Source organism: Globicephala melas, chromosome 2 (assembly GCF_963455315.2).
Source record: "Globicephala melas chromosome 2, mGloMel1.2, whole genome shotgun sequence".
Classification (NCBI taxonomy): Eukaryota; Metazoa; Chordata; class Mammalia; order Artiodactyla; family Delphinidae; genus Globicephala; species Globicephala melas.
This window is the reverse complement of record NC_083315.2, coordinates 5,539,797-5,554,770: the sequence shown is the minus strand read 5'-3', so window position 1 is coordinate 5,554,770 and position 14,974 is coordinate 5,539,797. Positions and strand designations below refer to the sequence as shown.

General features: G+C 42.0%; 1 protein-coding gene across 5 annotated transcripts in view; it reads right to left on the bottom strand.

The window, feature by feature from the left end:
- RSU1 (Ras suppressor protein 1) overlaps window positions 1-14,974 on the bottom strand; it is a 275,248-nt gene that overhangs the window by 163,222 nt on the left and 97,052 nt on the right. For all 5 annotated transcript variants that reach the window (XM_060292257.2, XM_030832397.2, XM_030832396.2 and 2 more), the window contains one exon: window positions 8,436-8,568. In XM_060292257.2, coding sequence (XP_060148240.1) covers window positions 8,436-8,568 — 133 coding nt within the window. The remainder of the gene's footprint in view (window positions 1-8,435; window positions 8,569-14,974) is intronic.

Sequence of the window (14,974 nt, the reverse complement as noted above, 5' to 3'; positions counted from 1 at the left end):
GACCGTATCTGAAAGGTACTAGGGTCTTAGTGGGGTAATCAAATTAAAGTGAGGTCATCAGGGTGGGCCCTAATCCAACATGACTGGTGTCCTTATAGAAAGGGGAAATTTGGACACAGAAACAGACACTTCCAGGGATGATAATGTAAAGACACAGGGAGAAGACGGCCATCTGTAATCCACGGAGAAAGTCCTGGAAGAGATGCTTCCCCGACAGCCCTCGGAAAAAACCAACCTCTCTCACACCTTGATCTTGGAGTTCTAGAACTGTCAGATAATAAATTTCTGCGGGGTGGCTTAAAAAACCTAAATTAGGTAGCAGCAAGGGAAAAAAAAAAGCAGGGCGTTTATTTAGTAACCTTGCTAAGTAAAGTAACCAAAACCTCAATAATAATTTATTTATTTTCTAAACAAACACTAATTGGATGGAGAAAAAAAAGTATGTACATTGTGAAGGTGATAAAACTGTATGGGTTCCAAATGAGACTATTTAAAAATTAACTATGATAGTGGAAAACAGTATTTTCTTGACCCCAAACTTTTTACAACGTGCGTCTTAAAAAATACATATGAGATGATATACAAACACAACGGAACAAAATCTGGAGAGTTATTTCCTTAACGGTTGACGAACAAATTGGGCATCAATAAAGGCCAGTGGACACAAAACTCACATTTACCCTTTCTATCTAATAAAGCTGACTAAAATGCTCTTCATAAGATTATGCCTTCTAAACACATTCTAAATGCATTCTAAGACATTATAGGAGAACGTTTTATTGCCAAAAATTACAAAAAACAAAAAACAAAACCTCCAACAATGCCTGACCAGAACACGAGACCAGAGCTCAATAAAATGACAGCACGTAATAGAACAAGATATTACCGTGTAGAGAACAGAAACCAGACACTTTCGTTTGATTATAAAGTACCACTTACTAATTTCTCTCTCAAATAGAAACAGCAGAGGCAGGCAATAACTCATCTTAGCTGGACAGAAAGCATCCAGCATTGAACTTGAACACTGCTGGGAGTTAACAAAGGTTATCAATATGTAGGGCGGACCATGTCTTTGAGTAGGTCAATATTCAACAGTTCGATATGATTATTTCAAGTGAGTATCAGCTAAAAATGGAACTCAAAATAGCTCTTTCGGAAGAGGAAGTAACCTGACACATTTCTTTTCCGGAGTGTAGATGGAGTCTAGACTACGTCTGTTTTCCTTCTGTCAAGAGGGACCAATTATCTATATTCCATCTACCTTAAATGGATACTGTAATGTATCGTGCATTACATGATGTACAACACAGGCTGAATGCACGCTTCAGAGTCGACATACAAGGAAAGAGGAGATAAACAGCGGGGGGAAGAGAGACATGACTGTCTTGCTCTTTAAAATCACATGTACAAACCTCTTGTAGGGAGAGGTTCAGAGTAAACAACACTCTTCTCCCTTTGACGGCGCAGCTGTGATCTTTCCCATTTGCCCATCTAAATTTATTTGCAACTCTTTAGTTTAGTACAAGGCCTACTTTTATTTTTAAATAAATTTATTTATTCATTTATTTATTTTTGGCTGTCTTGGGTCTTCGTCACTGCACACAGGCTTTCTCTAGTTGCGGTGAGCAGGGGCTACTCTTCGTTGAGGTGTGCACGCTTCTCACTGCGGTGGCTTCTCTTGTGGAGCACGGGCTCTAGGTGCGCGGGCTTCAGTAGTTGCGGCACGTAGGCTCAGCAGTTGTGGCTTGCAGGCTCTAGAGCGCAGGCTCAGTAGTTGTGGCACACGGGCTTAGCTGCTCCGTGGCATGTGGGATCTTCCCGGACCAGGGCTCGAACCTGTGTCCCCTGCATTGGCAGGTGGATTTTTAACCACTGGGCCACCAGGGAAGCCCTATTCGCAACTCTTTAATGATACCTGCCCTAGTCATGGAATAAAATGCAGAAAGACTGACAGAGTTCCAGCTCACTGGTCAAACCTGATCTCACAGAGCTCACCCAGCACAGCGTGGCTGAGGCGTGACCGCACTGGAGGACCAGAGAATGAATGTGCCTATGTGAGGTAGCCTTTCCCAAGTCTGCATTTGCATCTAAGGCACGTCAGAGTGAAAGACGTTCCAGAATACGTGTAAGATGGGGTTTCCTAGAGGCCTTCAGGAATCCCAGCTTAGCCTCCTGAAGCTGGTTTTCAATCCCTGACAGAGTTTACCTTTGACCTTTATAGGTTTAGGGGGTGCAAGTTCCCTACTGCCACCCTCCCGGACTCCAGGTACACTGGAAATGTCAAATGGGAAGCACCGCCCACTTAAAAAACTGATCTGTTTTGAATGGGCTAACAAATTATAGGAAAGTAAAGCTTTAAAAGGCATGTAAAAACTTTACGTATTGACGAAAGGATGAACACGCACTAAGAAAAAGGAAAAATACTGATGACCTCTGAAGTCCAGCTGAATAACAGTGCTAAGCAAGTAAAAAGCGGAAAAGAAAAACTCCTTTTAACTGTAAATTACATTAAGCAATCTACCAAAAAATTTGGAAGAGAGAACTGTTATGCACTCTTCCTCAAACAGTCTGCCTTCCTCTTGTTCCCTTAAGAGGGGAAGGATTAATTTACCAGGGCAGTTAATGTCTCCTGGCCACACAAAGAAAACAGGTGAGGGACCAAGTCAAAGATCAACGCTGTTATTATGTCCCATGGTGACTTACATCTATTCAGTGGAATTAACATTCGTCAACCCCTTACGCTGGTAACATACTATCTGGAGAAAAAGGAATGCTATGTAAGTTTTATCATTTAAAGTGAACATGAAATGAGGGGTATGACACAGTACTAGCTGATATACAACATATTTTATGGGTTTCCCTTTTCTCTTTGATATTTCATAGCAAGGTTCGTTAAATGCAGCACATGTGTATGCAAACAGGTGCAGAGATGTCAAAAGTGTGAATCATATTTTGTATTATGGAGGAAACGTGAGAATACATTTATTAACTTAAAGAAAGAACCGCAATATACACATGTAGCATCTATAAAGGAAATATAAATTAGCAGGAGCACAGTACACAGTCAATTTTTAAAAATAAAAGCAATCTTTATGTCAAAAGCTTTAGGAAAAATTGGTTCTTCTTTTTCATGTCTACTATAAAGAAATACTGTGTTTCTCTGGCTTACCTGGAGCTATTTTCGGATACAGTAATGAAAGAGGAAAGTCTCTGTCATCTTGCCCACCTACTGTCACTATGTAAAAAATTCACTAACTGCTAGCAAGGTCCGGGCACATTAACCTGGCTCCTCCAGCCTTCTGTGATATTTATAAAGCCATGCTCGTTCTGTGCATCCAGTTATACTTCACCAGAAAGATAAGGTTTAAGGAGTTTCGTTAGACAGGATTTCCTTCTGCAAAGGGCTGTCTTCAATAAATGGGATCACTTATGAAGTTGGAAATTCTTTAGCCTTTTGGTAGACCAGATATATCTGTTACTTAAGGATCTTCTGAGTCAGCAGCCACTAGGGGATATCGTAGTTATTTAATAAAGCCCATGTATGCCCATTCCAGCCTCTCATAGGTTTGCCCATACTGCAGAAAACAAGAAAACATCACTTCATTTTAATTCTACGAGTAAAACAGCCTGAGAAACCGTATGCAGCAGAATCAAAGCACTTTCCTCCTCACAAGCCAGCTCGACAGGATGATTTATTTTGCTAGACTTCCAGGCAGGAAAAATTGCTAGCATTTTTCCCATCAGTGCTCACCACTCACCCAACACTGCTTAGTTAAAATGTTTCTGTTAAGTAATATTAATAATAGTAGGAACATCTTCATTTAAGACTAAAACACGAGACAGAAAAGCAAGTGAGTGTGGCACCTTTCTCTGGTGTGCAAAGAAAGTCACAAGACAGGAGAAATGATGGGGGAGCCCCTTTTGAGTCATGCCAGGCTGGAGATGAGGCTTTAGGGCTGCCATGCCTTACAAATTGCAGCCTTCATGAGGAAGCCTGTTTTCCAAACGTCGCTTTCAACTGACACATTTTCAGCTTAACATTTGTCAAACCTCTTCTTTTGTTAAGAGTTAACGTGTCAGTTTTTAAAATGGCTTGCGGTTTCTATCCACCTTCCTTGATGGAAATGTGAAAAGTGCGAGTTACTCCCTTTCACAAAGCATCTTGTCAAGGATCCTGACTCCAATCCGACTTCTCCCGGGGACAAAAAAAAAAAAAATCTGCCTTCTGGAAACTTAACAAGTGGTGACTATCCCATCATAATTCTGCCTAGAAGAAGTTACTCAACAACAGCCCGAAAATGCTAACGCACCTGTAGGGTTTGATCCTCAACACCAGACGGAGCAAATTATTATTATTATTATTACTTTAAATTAATTTATTTACTTATTTATTTTTGGCTGCATGGGCTCTTCGTTTCTGTGCGAGGGCTTTCTCCGGTTGCGGCGAGCAGGGGCCACTGTTCATCGCGGTGCGCGGGCTTCTCACTATCGCAGCGTCTCTTGTTGCGGAGCACAGGCTCCGGACGCGCAGGCTCAGTGGCCATGGCTCACGGGCCCAGTTGCTCCGCGGCATGTGGGATCTTCCCAGACCGGGGCTCGAACCCGTGTCCCCTGCGTCGGCAGGCGGACTCTCAACCACTGCACCACCAGGGAAGCCCGGAGCAAATTATTTTAACAGAGGGAATAAGTGACAATGAGCGGGCAAAGCGATGACACCAGCCAATATGTTCCCTTTGCTGAAAGTACCATAAATGAACAAAGAGCAACCTCCATCTGAGGAATGATGAGGATGTGATGAATGCCCCGAATGTACTCAAAAGAACAATCTCCTGAAGAATCGCACCTTGGCATCCTCCCAGCCACACCTGCCCACATCCCCTCCTGCTTCATCCTCATCAGCTTAAATCACTGCCAAGTATTTTAATTCTTCCTGAACACCGGCTTCCCTGTTTTGTTTCAAACATCCACGTCTCCTCCTGGAGTCCGTTAGAGTCTGGAAATCAGATCATCCATCTTTCCTGCCTGTCGCTGCTCGAGACTTGGAAGGCCTCTCAGGATGTGCTTAGCACAGGAAGGTCACCTTGAACTTCAACCATGGACATGAAGGGATATAAAATGCGCTGGTGAGTTCTCAATGCTCTCATTTAGGTAATGGGTCGATTGGTTAAAAAGAAAAAAGAGGAAGGAGACTCACTGGTATTTTAAGTGCCAGAATAAAAATTTAAAATATGCTTTTATGGGCTTCCCTGGCGGCGCAGTGGTTAAGAGTCGGCCTGCCAATGCAGGGGACATGGGTTCGAGCCCTGGTCGGGGAAGATTCCACATGCTGCGGAGCAACTAAGCCCGTGTGCCACAGCTACTGGGCCTGCACTCTAGAACCCGTGAGCCATAACTACTGAGCCTGTGTGCCACAACTACTGAAGCCCGTGCGCCTGGAGCCCGTGCTCCACAACAAGAGAAGCCACTGCAATGAGAAGCCCACGCACAGCAACGAAGACCCATCGCAGCCAAAAATAAACAAATAAATAAATATCTAAAAACTAACTAAATAAAAATATGCTTTTATGACAGGCTAAAGATCAATATTAAAAAAAGCATTTTTTCATTGTTAGGGATGTATGTGACATATAAAAAGAAACAAGGAAGTGAAGATTAGAAACCACAGGTTTCAGAATAAAGGATCTAAGACTAAGGTACTGATTGAGACACTGGCCTTGTTTAAAAAAATACAGGTGTAACGAATAAATTGCCTCCTTGCAAGTCCTCACATGTACAGCTTTACAAAAGTAGCCAAATATCTGCTAATTAGAGGGTTTTATTCAGAGAGTTGAGAAGGGTACTAAAAGTCCTCTAATTATGGAGGGGCTGCTTAAAAAAATGAAAGAATTAAGTTGGGTTCTAGTTACATGAGGATATACTAACATATACCTATTCGTGTAAAAGAGGACCTTAAATTTAAAACGTCAGTGAAACATACTGGTGGCATTTTTGTACAAGCATCTTTCTAAAAGGCGAAGAGCTTGAGGCAGTGTCTTACTTAGTTCACAGTCCATGTTTCTGCTGGTATGTTTGATCAAGGAATGAAGGTAACTACTTCACTGGGAGAACAGGAGGGCAGAAAGCTGGGATACAGGAAGTGGTTCACATTCTTCTCTTTCCCAAGGAGGAGAGAAGCGGAAAACTCTAAGGGAATTCACTTTAAGGAGGTCCCTGCCCCCAGGAGTTTAATGTCAAGTGCATTCTCCCAGCAGAGGCTCACACAGACTCTTCTAAAAGCAGCGAACAGAGTACTGATTGGTCCCCCTAGAAAGGGGACAATGGCTCTCCCATGCTTGTTTAAGCTTTCTAATGTTGATTTAACTGGACAAAAGATAATTCTCCACGAGGAAAACAAACACATAAAAAATAAGCTAATAGGTAAACCGCTTACTCTGATCCTTAAATATAAGATGCTAATAAGATAGACAAGAATATATACATCAAATATGTCACAGATTAAAATGTCACAGATTCCCTTTCAAATAACTTACCAATAAACTCAACCAATGCAACACACCACTCACTCATCCAGAATCCCAACGATGTTCAAATAAACGGAACTAGTTTGTAACAGCATATAATGGTGATTAATAGCCTAATGACTCAAAGGTAAGACGAAATCCACATTCACAATGTCATCTTTTCAAATGAAATTACAATTAGAAGCACTTTCATACACAATGTATTCTAATTCTCTGTAAATTCTAAATTCGTGAATGGTAAATTAAAAAAACTGTTAACCAGAAAAAACAACAGAGTATTCCCCCCAATTCTAGAATAACAGGACCTTATTTATTTTTCTGTAGGTATCCTATACAATGGTGTTCTAAAACCATACCCTACAAACCAAGCCCTACATAATCCTCCATCTACTAACGAAAAATTAGAGCCTTAACTAAAGCCAATGCTAGCAACGATTAACAATTTAAGAGAAACCGAATGAACAATAAACGATTCATTTGCAACTATATTTTCACACATTTTTATAATTAAACAAATTTTCAAGGCTGAGCTATGTTCATTCTTTTTTAAAAAAACTATGTATCTATAATAATTGCACATATCTATGTAGTTCATGAAACAATAACACACAGCCTATACATCTCTCATTTTACTCTTAAGGTGAGTCTTATGACATGTGATAAATGTTAAGGTATCAAAAAAAAATGTTAAGGTATCATCTTCGAAGAAATCTAAACCATGCTTTACGCTGCATTCGCATATGAGGATACGCCATCATTTTGGCAATTTGAGTCTATTTCCCCTGAACACCATTCTTCTTTCACAGCTCATCTTCTCTGTGATTCTGTCAGATGGAAATATACCATAAGGAGTCCCAGATGTGTAACCAGGAGCATGGCATACGGGGACATGTGCTACCAGAGCCACAGCTGGCCATTCAGAGGCAAGGACTCTGCCCCGTCAGTTAAGTCTGACCTGCTGTCCCAACACAGATTCCGAGACAGCTGTGCTGAGTTTGTGGGGGGAGCGTATTTCTGATACCAAAAAACGGGAGACTCCAAACTGAATGTAACTTTTAATGATCTCCTAGGTCTTCTCTAAGAGTTGGGATATTAAATTCTCAAAAGTTGGTACCAGACACAGGAACAGATTAAACCTGACTACGAATTGTTTCAAGTCATTTGCATTTGCTTAAAACTAGCAGTGACGGGATTTTGGTGTTAGGGGTCACTGAAGCATTGAGAGAAATGCTCACTTCAATTTGGGGCTGGGGAGTGGATGAGGGAGAAATAATGACAGAAGATTAACAGTAACAACAGAGTAGGTGGGGGGTGGTAGAATTCCTTCCAACCCGGACAAACTAAGGAAGAAAGAGGTGGGAATAGTTTGGTTTTAAGGCTGGGTCCGCACAGGTGCCCTTGACCAGAGGGGAGGACTTGAGAGATTTTGATGCTACGACTTAAGCTAGCTGATTCCTCCTGCTTGTCTTCTGCCTTATCTCTTCTCTTAGAGAGATTATTATCTCACTAGAGTAAAAGTTTCTGAAGAATAGGATGATGTCTTCTTAGTATTCCCTACTGATTTTATAAATAAACCACTTAACAATTTTGTTCATAACATTTGTTATTCTTTACATTCAAAGGAGAAAAAAGTATGTTCTGATCTTCGTGTATTTGGTGAATCTCCTTAGTGCCATGCATAGTCAGCCAATTTAATACCTTAAGAGATTTCTAAACAAAATTGGTATAAATTCCCTTTGAAAATATCAATTAAAAATAATCTATAAATAACAGAGACAATTACATGTGGTTATTAATAAAATTTTAAAATGCTCTGAGCTCGGTGCCGCCAATGACAAGATCACACGATAGGTTTTTAAAAACGGCATAATTACTGTAAAACCAAACTATTTCAGAAAATCATAGTCTACTTACTATTTGTACGTCTCAGAGCGGATGTATTCAAAAACATGGGACACACCAAGCTGGAATTGGTCAGCAATGGGGGTAACCCAGGGGTTGTTCTCTGCTTTGAATATCTGCTTCTGACCAGTTAAATCCAAGTTTCCTAAAAAGAAGGAGGGGGGAAAAAGAAAAGGTGAAGGTCATCCAACCAACAGAAATCAAATCTAAGAAGTAATTCCTGCTCAGTAATCATAGCACAACCTTAAGCATTTTTTGAGTCATTTAATTTCTTTTAAAAAGTTTTACCAAAAGTCATCACTGATATACATGCCATGTCAGCGATTGTACACTGGCCCAAGAAATTAAGAAGGAAGGGAGGGAGGGAGGGAGGGAGGGAGGGAGGGAGGGAGGGAGGGAGGAGAGAGGGAGTAAAGATGTAAGAAGGAAGTAAACTTGGAATTCTTGCAAATGAAGCATTTGCTTCATTTTTCCAAGTATTTGCTACAGAAACGACAATGGCCCTCCAAGATCGAGAGAACCATTAATAGCAGAACCTCCCCAAATTCCATCTTGACAGTGTGCATCACCACTTGTCCAATCTGATCTAAACCTGACCCATGCGGAACCTAGAAAAACGGTACAGATGAACCGGTTTGCAGGGCAGAAATAGACAACGATGTAGAGAACAAACGTATGGACACCAAGGCGGGAAAGTGGCGGGGGGGGTGGTGGTGGTGGTGGTGTGATGAATTGGGAGATTGGGATTGACGTGTATACACTGATATGTATAAAATAGATAACTAATAAGAACCTGCTGTATAAAAAAATAAATAAAATTAAATTCAAAAGATAAAATAAAATAAACCTGAACCAATCACCACCACTTTTCATCAAAGCAGGACACGAGTGAAGAAAGATAAGAATACTGCCCAAGTAGAATGATTATCGCCTCATTCGGGTACTATAAACACACCTCGGAATCAGCACTAAATGAGTCTCATCAACATGGTGAGGGTAAAAACGCACACACCTACAGCCCTTACCAGTTGACAAATTACCTGTAAAAAGCATTTCCACCTTTGATTCTCCAACAATCCCTAAGGTCAGTAATTGACATCGCTTTATAGACAAAGAAATGGAAACTTGGGGGGAAATTAAGTAATATGTCCAAGATCAGAAAATGTCAGAGTAGGGATTGGAATCTAAGGCTTCTGACTCCAAATCTCTTATTTTTCCTACAATGCTTGGTGAAGCTATCAGGTTACATGTCAACCTAGATCAACCAAGGATGAGTTAATGGAGGCAGCCAGCATCTGGGTACCACCTGTTGATGGACGGGTCAGTCATCTCTCTCTCTGTTTTTCTGTTTGGTATATTTAAACATGGAAAAGGCAGCGTGAGAAAGAGCTTCCTAGAACCTGCTTGCCTAAGAAAGACACAGGGACAGATGTGACACAGCAGAGCCGTATGTGCTTTACTTGGCAGACTCACCGAAATCCTTTCCCTTAAAGTCCTACGGAGGAAGTCCATTTGCAGACCCCTGGTCTACAGTCCAAGGCTTTTTGAGCAAAGACACCAAGCAATTTATTCTTCCCAGGACACAACCAAAGTGCCATATCTGTCCTGTTCTCAGGCTCTACGGCCAATATTGTCATAAGTGATAACTTCAGGATAAGGAAAACATATTCTAGGATGCAAGCATCGCACAAAGCCCATCAACTTCCTAGCTAATCCGAGCTTTGGGAATGAAAAGAAAATGTTTACCAGGATGACGTAGCATTTCTTAAAACAAAAGAATCAATACCTTGAATCCGTCTTCTTTTTGTTACACAGGCGGAACTTGTTTTATCATGCTTCACTTTACTGTGGTTCGCAGATACTGCATTTTGTATAAAGCGAAGGTCTGTGGCAACCCGATGTCCAACAAGCCTGCCGGTATCATTTTTCCAACATCATTTGCTTACTTTGTGTCTCTGTGTCACATTTTCGTAATTCTTGCGATATCCATTTTATTATTATTATATATGTTATAGTGATCTGTGGTCAGTGATCTTTGATGTCACTACTACAAGTCACTGAAGGCTCAGATGATGGTTAGCATTTTTTAGCAATAAATTATTTTTTAATTAAAGTATGTACATTGTCATTTTAGATATAACGCTATTGCACATTTAACAGACTACAGTATAGTGTAAACATAATTTTTATAGGTACTGGGAAACCAACAAGCTTGCGTGAATGCCTTTATTGTGATATTTGCTTTATTGCGGTGGTCTGGAATCCAAACTACAATATCTCTGAGGTGTGCCTCTATGAACTTGCAACTATTCAGAATAATGGAGAAAGAAAAGACCAATATAAAAGTGATTACCATTTCATGAAATGCTTTTAAAGATAGCAGATATTACTAAATATTGAGAGCAAGTAATTCATCATGATCTTTCCAAAGCTACTTAGAATCTGCTGGTGTTAAGTACGAAAATAAGCAGATACATTTCTCTCCAAGATTATCAATATTGTCAGTTTCCTCATCTTAATGGTTAAACATCATTAGTCAGATATTAAATCACTTGAGAAATTAATGAGCTTTATTCTCTCAACCATGAGTCAGAAAATTGCTTGGGGTAAATGGAAATCCAAACATCGCACATATTCGGTTTAGCTGAGTATCCTACCAGGGTGTAACCTTGTTGGCAATGGGCTGCCATTTAGATATTTTGTTTTTATCTTTACTTGGAGAAAGGAAGGGGTTTTCAGCTTCCCGAGAATCAAACTGATCGCTTGGTTAAATTTCACTATAATTCTCATTTCCTCTATGTCCTGTCGTCCACATCATTCTCTCATTACTTCTTGTCCTATTTCCACATTTCCTAAAAATGAATGTAATAGAAATTCCTAGAAAAAGTCTTCTATTTAAAACAAGTCTGTATTTCTGAAGTGTCCTGTTTTAAACACAGAGTGTGTTATGATGCCCACTATTCTTAGGAAGCATGGTCATCGAGGGGAATGGCTGAGCTACCAGGTGACAGTAACCACGGGGTAAGCAATTCACTAAAAAGTTGGAGGCGGAGGCACTAGAGGTAAAAGCATGTCTCTTAAAACATTCACCTCTTAGACAACCTACGCTTACACAGTATCATCTTCCAGCCTCCAGGCCCTGCCCACTGACATCAGCATGGAATCAACTACGAAAAGAAATAATCCATGAGACCTTTGGAAAAAAGATATGTTTTCAAAAAAAAAGCCCTGGAAAGCATATCCAATTCCTAAGCAAAGGGGATCTCCCTGATAAAGGCGATTCTGCTCTAAACACCTTTCCTCTTCATCCCCCAACAAATTGGTTATTCTAATGAAAAATCCGGTCTACATTTCCAGTGGGTAGAGTTGTATCTGTTGAACACGCTTCCAGGACTCCCTGTCATTCACATATTACCACGAATTTACTCAACTGGATTGTTTTCCTTTTAACCTCTGGTTCAGATGGGTATCACAGGAATATATATATATATATATTTTTTTAACTCTGGGGAGGAAGGGTGGGAAGGGGAGGGGAGGTGGCTATCTTGGGAGCACAGAGGATTTCTCAGCACGTTGTATTTTCAGGGCTCTGGGTCAATATGAGAGCAACGTGGACCAGGGAAAGGGTCTAGGAAGGACCTCAAGGATGAGCCTCAGCTATTCCAGGGTTGCCTGGACGACCCGCTCTTCTTTCCCAGGCTGCATCGCCAGCTTCCTCCCACCCAGGTCCAAGCTTTGCCCACTACTCCAAAAGTACCGACATTATGAGCAGGTTTTAATGGACTATCCTTGAGATCTACATACAGGTGCAGAGAGGAAGAGCCTGCATGCTCTCACCAACAGCCCACAAACCCACGTTAGAATGTACACGGCCTCTTGCTCACTCAGTAACAGCCTCTGACTAAGCCGGCAGGCTTGTTAGCGGTCATCCTCTGAGAATAACGCGCTCAACTTCGATGCTCCCCGCTTGCCACACGTGCAGGACAGACCTGGGGGAATGGTGTCAAGAAAGGTCAGCTATGTTCCCTGGGCCGTCTCGTCTGAAGCCTCTAACCCCCCGGGGATCTGTCAATGCCTAGCAACGTCTCTATTTCAGCACCGTCCATGGAGACAGCAGAGGCAGAGGGGAAGGCTGGTGCCGGCTGCTAACTGGAGCACGCAGCAAACGCAGGATGGGAGCTGGACACGTTCCCTTCGGGGCAAAGGGTCTTCAACTGATGTCTGGAAGTTGGGGTACGCACAAAGGACCAGAGGCTCTTCACGAGCAATTTCATTTCTATCACTTCCCCCTCATCTGTACATCCCAGCTGAGGGAGGGGAGGGTGGAGAGAGGAGTTACCCTCCCCTCCCCCACTTATTTACTTTACTATCAAACAACCCTAAGCCAGAGTTAGTATTAGACAGACTTCAGATTCACAGCTGCTTCACAGAATACCAGAACTGGGAAGCCTAACAGAAAAGAACGATGGCGGGGGCAGGAAGCAAACAGTAGCTTTGTGGTTGATGCTGTGCAGTTTTTTTGTTTTTTTTTTTTTAACAAAGCACCATGAAACCCATGCTTAATGCCCACAGCACACCTTAACGCAGGCAACTATTACAGATGGCAGAGGTGGAAACCTCACAAGCCAAACCCAGCGCCAACTCTTCCTAGCTACAAGCAGGCTCGGGGGGACAGGATGTGCTGATTTTGTTTTCTGAGCGCATGTCACTGGTGGAGGACACAGTACCTGCTTCTGTGCAGCTGTGGCCCTGCCAGTCGGCTCTGTGTCTCTGGCTCTCTCACCTCGCTCTGAAGGCTGGCAATTTCAGAAGAGGGCTAAGATAACGCGTGGAGCTCGGCCATTATCCCGTGGGAAAAGCTGACACCTGTCCCTGCGATGGGCTGAGCAACAAGTTACTCTGGCCTCAGCTGAGCCCCTCCGTCAGCTGTCCGAGGTGGGTTCCCTTTCCGGTAATAACATGCAGGAAGCATCTCAGCCCGTCAGTCAGGCTGCAGGAGCCCTAACTTGCCGCACGCTTCGCTGGCTCTAGTTAGGAGCCCTCGCCCACCTCCTTGATTAGAAGCCTGAACGGGCGCTCTGGTGCCGTTCTAACAAGGATCAGACGGCAGGATTAAGCACTGTGACAAGGAGGATCTAATAAGCTAGAAAGCGGAGCATCCGCGGACACGCTGGCTGACTCCCCGACACAGATTCCCTCCACTCCCTCTCCACTGGGGAGGCCCGGGCCACACGGGGAGCCAGCCTGCGCCGTGATTAGTGGTGACCCTCTGGCCGGCGCTGCCCTGAAGATCATTTGTCACTCAGAGGCTGCTTCTGCAATTGCAAACTGGATTTTCCATTTTATTACCTGCAAAAGGACCATGTATGCTTCTTTCAAGAGCCTCGAGTACAGCTGCTTTGCCGTGCAACTGTTATTTTGTAAAGGCTACAATCGTGCAAAACTGTCCTTCTCCTCGCTAGTTATACATGTGATGGGATGCAACAGGCATTGTGGCCCCATTAAGAAGCAGGCACTGGTTTTCACGTATGGAAATTGGTTGTTTTCATAATCACACTGATGATAAGAATTCTTCCCGAGTACTCAAAACCCAGAACCATGTAACATCATTTATCAGATATTAAGCAATTGAGGCGATCTGGGCAAATTTTTCACGTCATCAAAGCATCGTTCCCTCCCTCCCGAATTCCAAAATACCACAGAATGCTTTTTAAATTAATTCACCCTAAAACCCAGGCTCTCTCACTCAGGAAAATCTAAGGCTATAGTCTAACAAGGTAAAACTAGCAAACCATGGTTGATGGGGTAGTCTATCATCAGTATACTGGATTTGCCCAAACCCAAGGAATTGATTCACTGTGGAAGGGGTCTAGATGGGACATTATGACAGCTGAAAGATCGCCTCTGCTCTGCAGTGAATCTGTACACAGAAGCTCACCACAAATGACTCCAACGCAAAATAAAAGCTACCTCTAGGGCCGCTCCAGATAGAAAGCGATATCCTGCACGTAAACCTCTAAGATTTTATTACTATGGAAGAGGCTACCAATTATAGAAGCGCATGATTAGAGATGACAGCTGGAGATGGAAGGTTTCCACCTTGTTCTCTTCTTTAGCAACATACTTCACTGAATGGAAAATGATCATAAAGCTTATAAAATGATGCTTATATTGTAATAATAAATGTTTGCTGTAGTAAAACACTGGAAACAACCAGAATGTTCACCAATAGGTGAGAAGCAGAATAATGGATGCTACAGCCACCCAACGAAATGTTTCCAGTTATTAAAATGAATGACATAGACTTGTATGTTTTGACCTAGAAAGAGATCTACACTCTAATTCTTAAAAATTAAGGGTGTACTAAGTTTGCTACGATTTCATTATTGAAAAATTACACAAGAAAGAAATCCCAGATTATGTATATGAGGAAATGTTTACATGAAAAAAAGAGAAGAGTAGGATACGTATCAAATTGTTAATACTGGTTTCCTCAAAGAGGGGAACGCAAGGTGGGAAAGGGATTTGAACCAGCAGAATAAAGGGTAAAC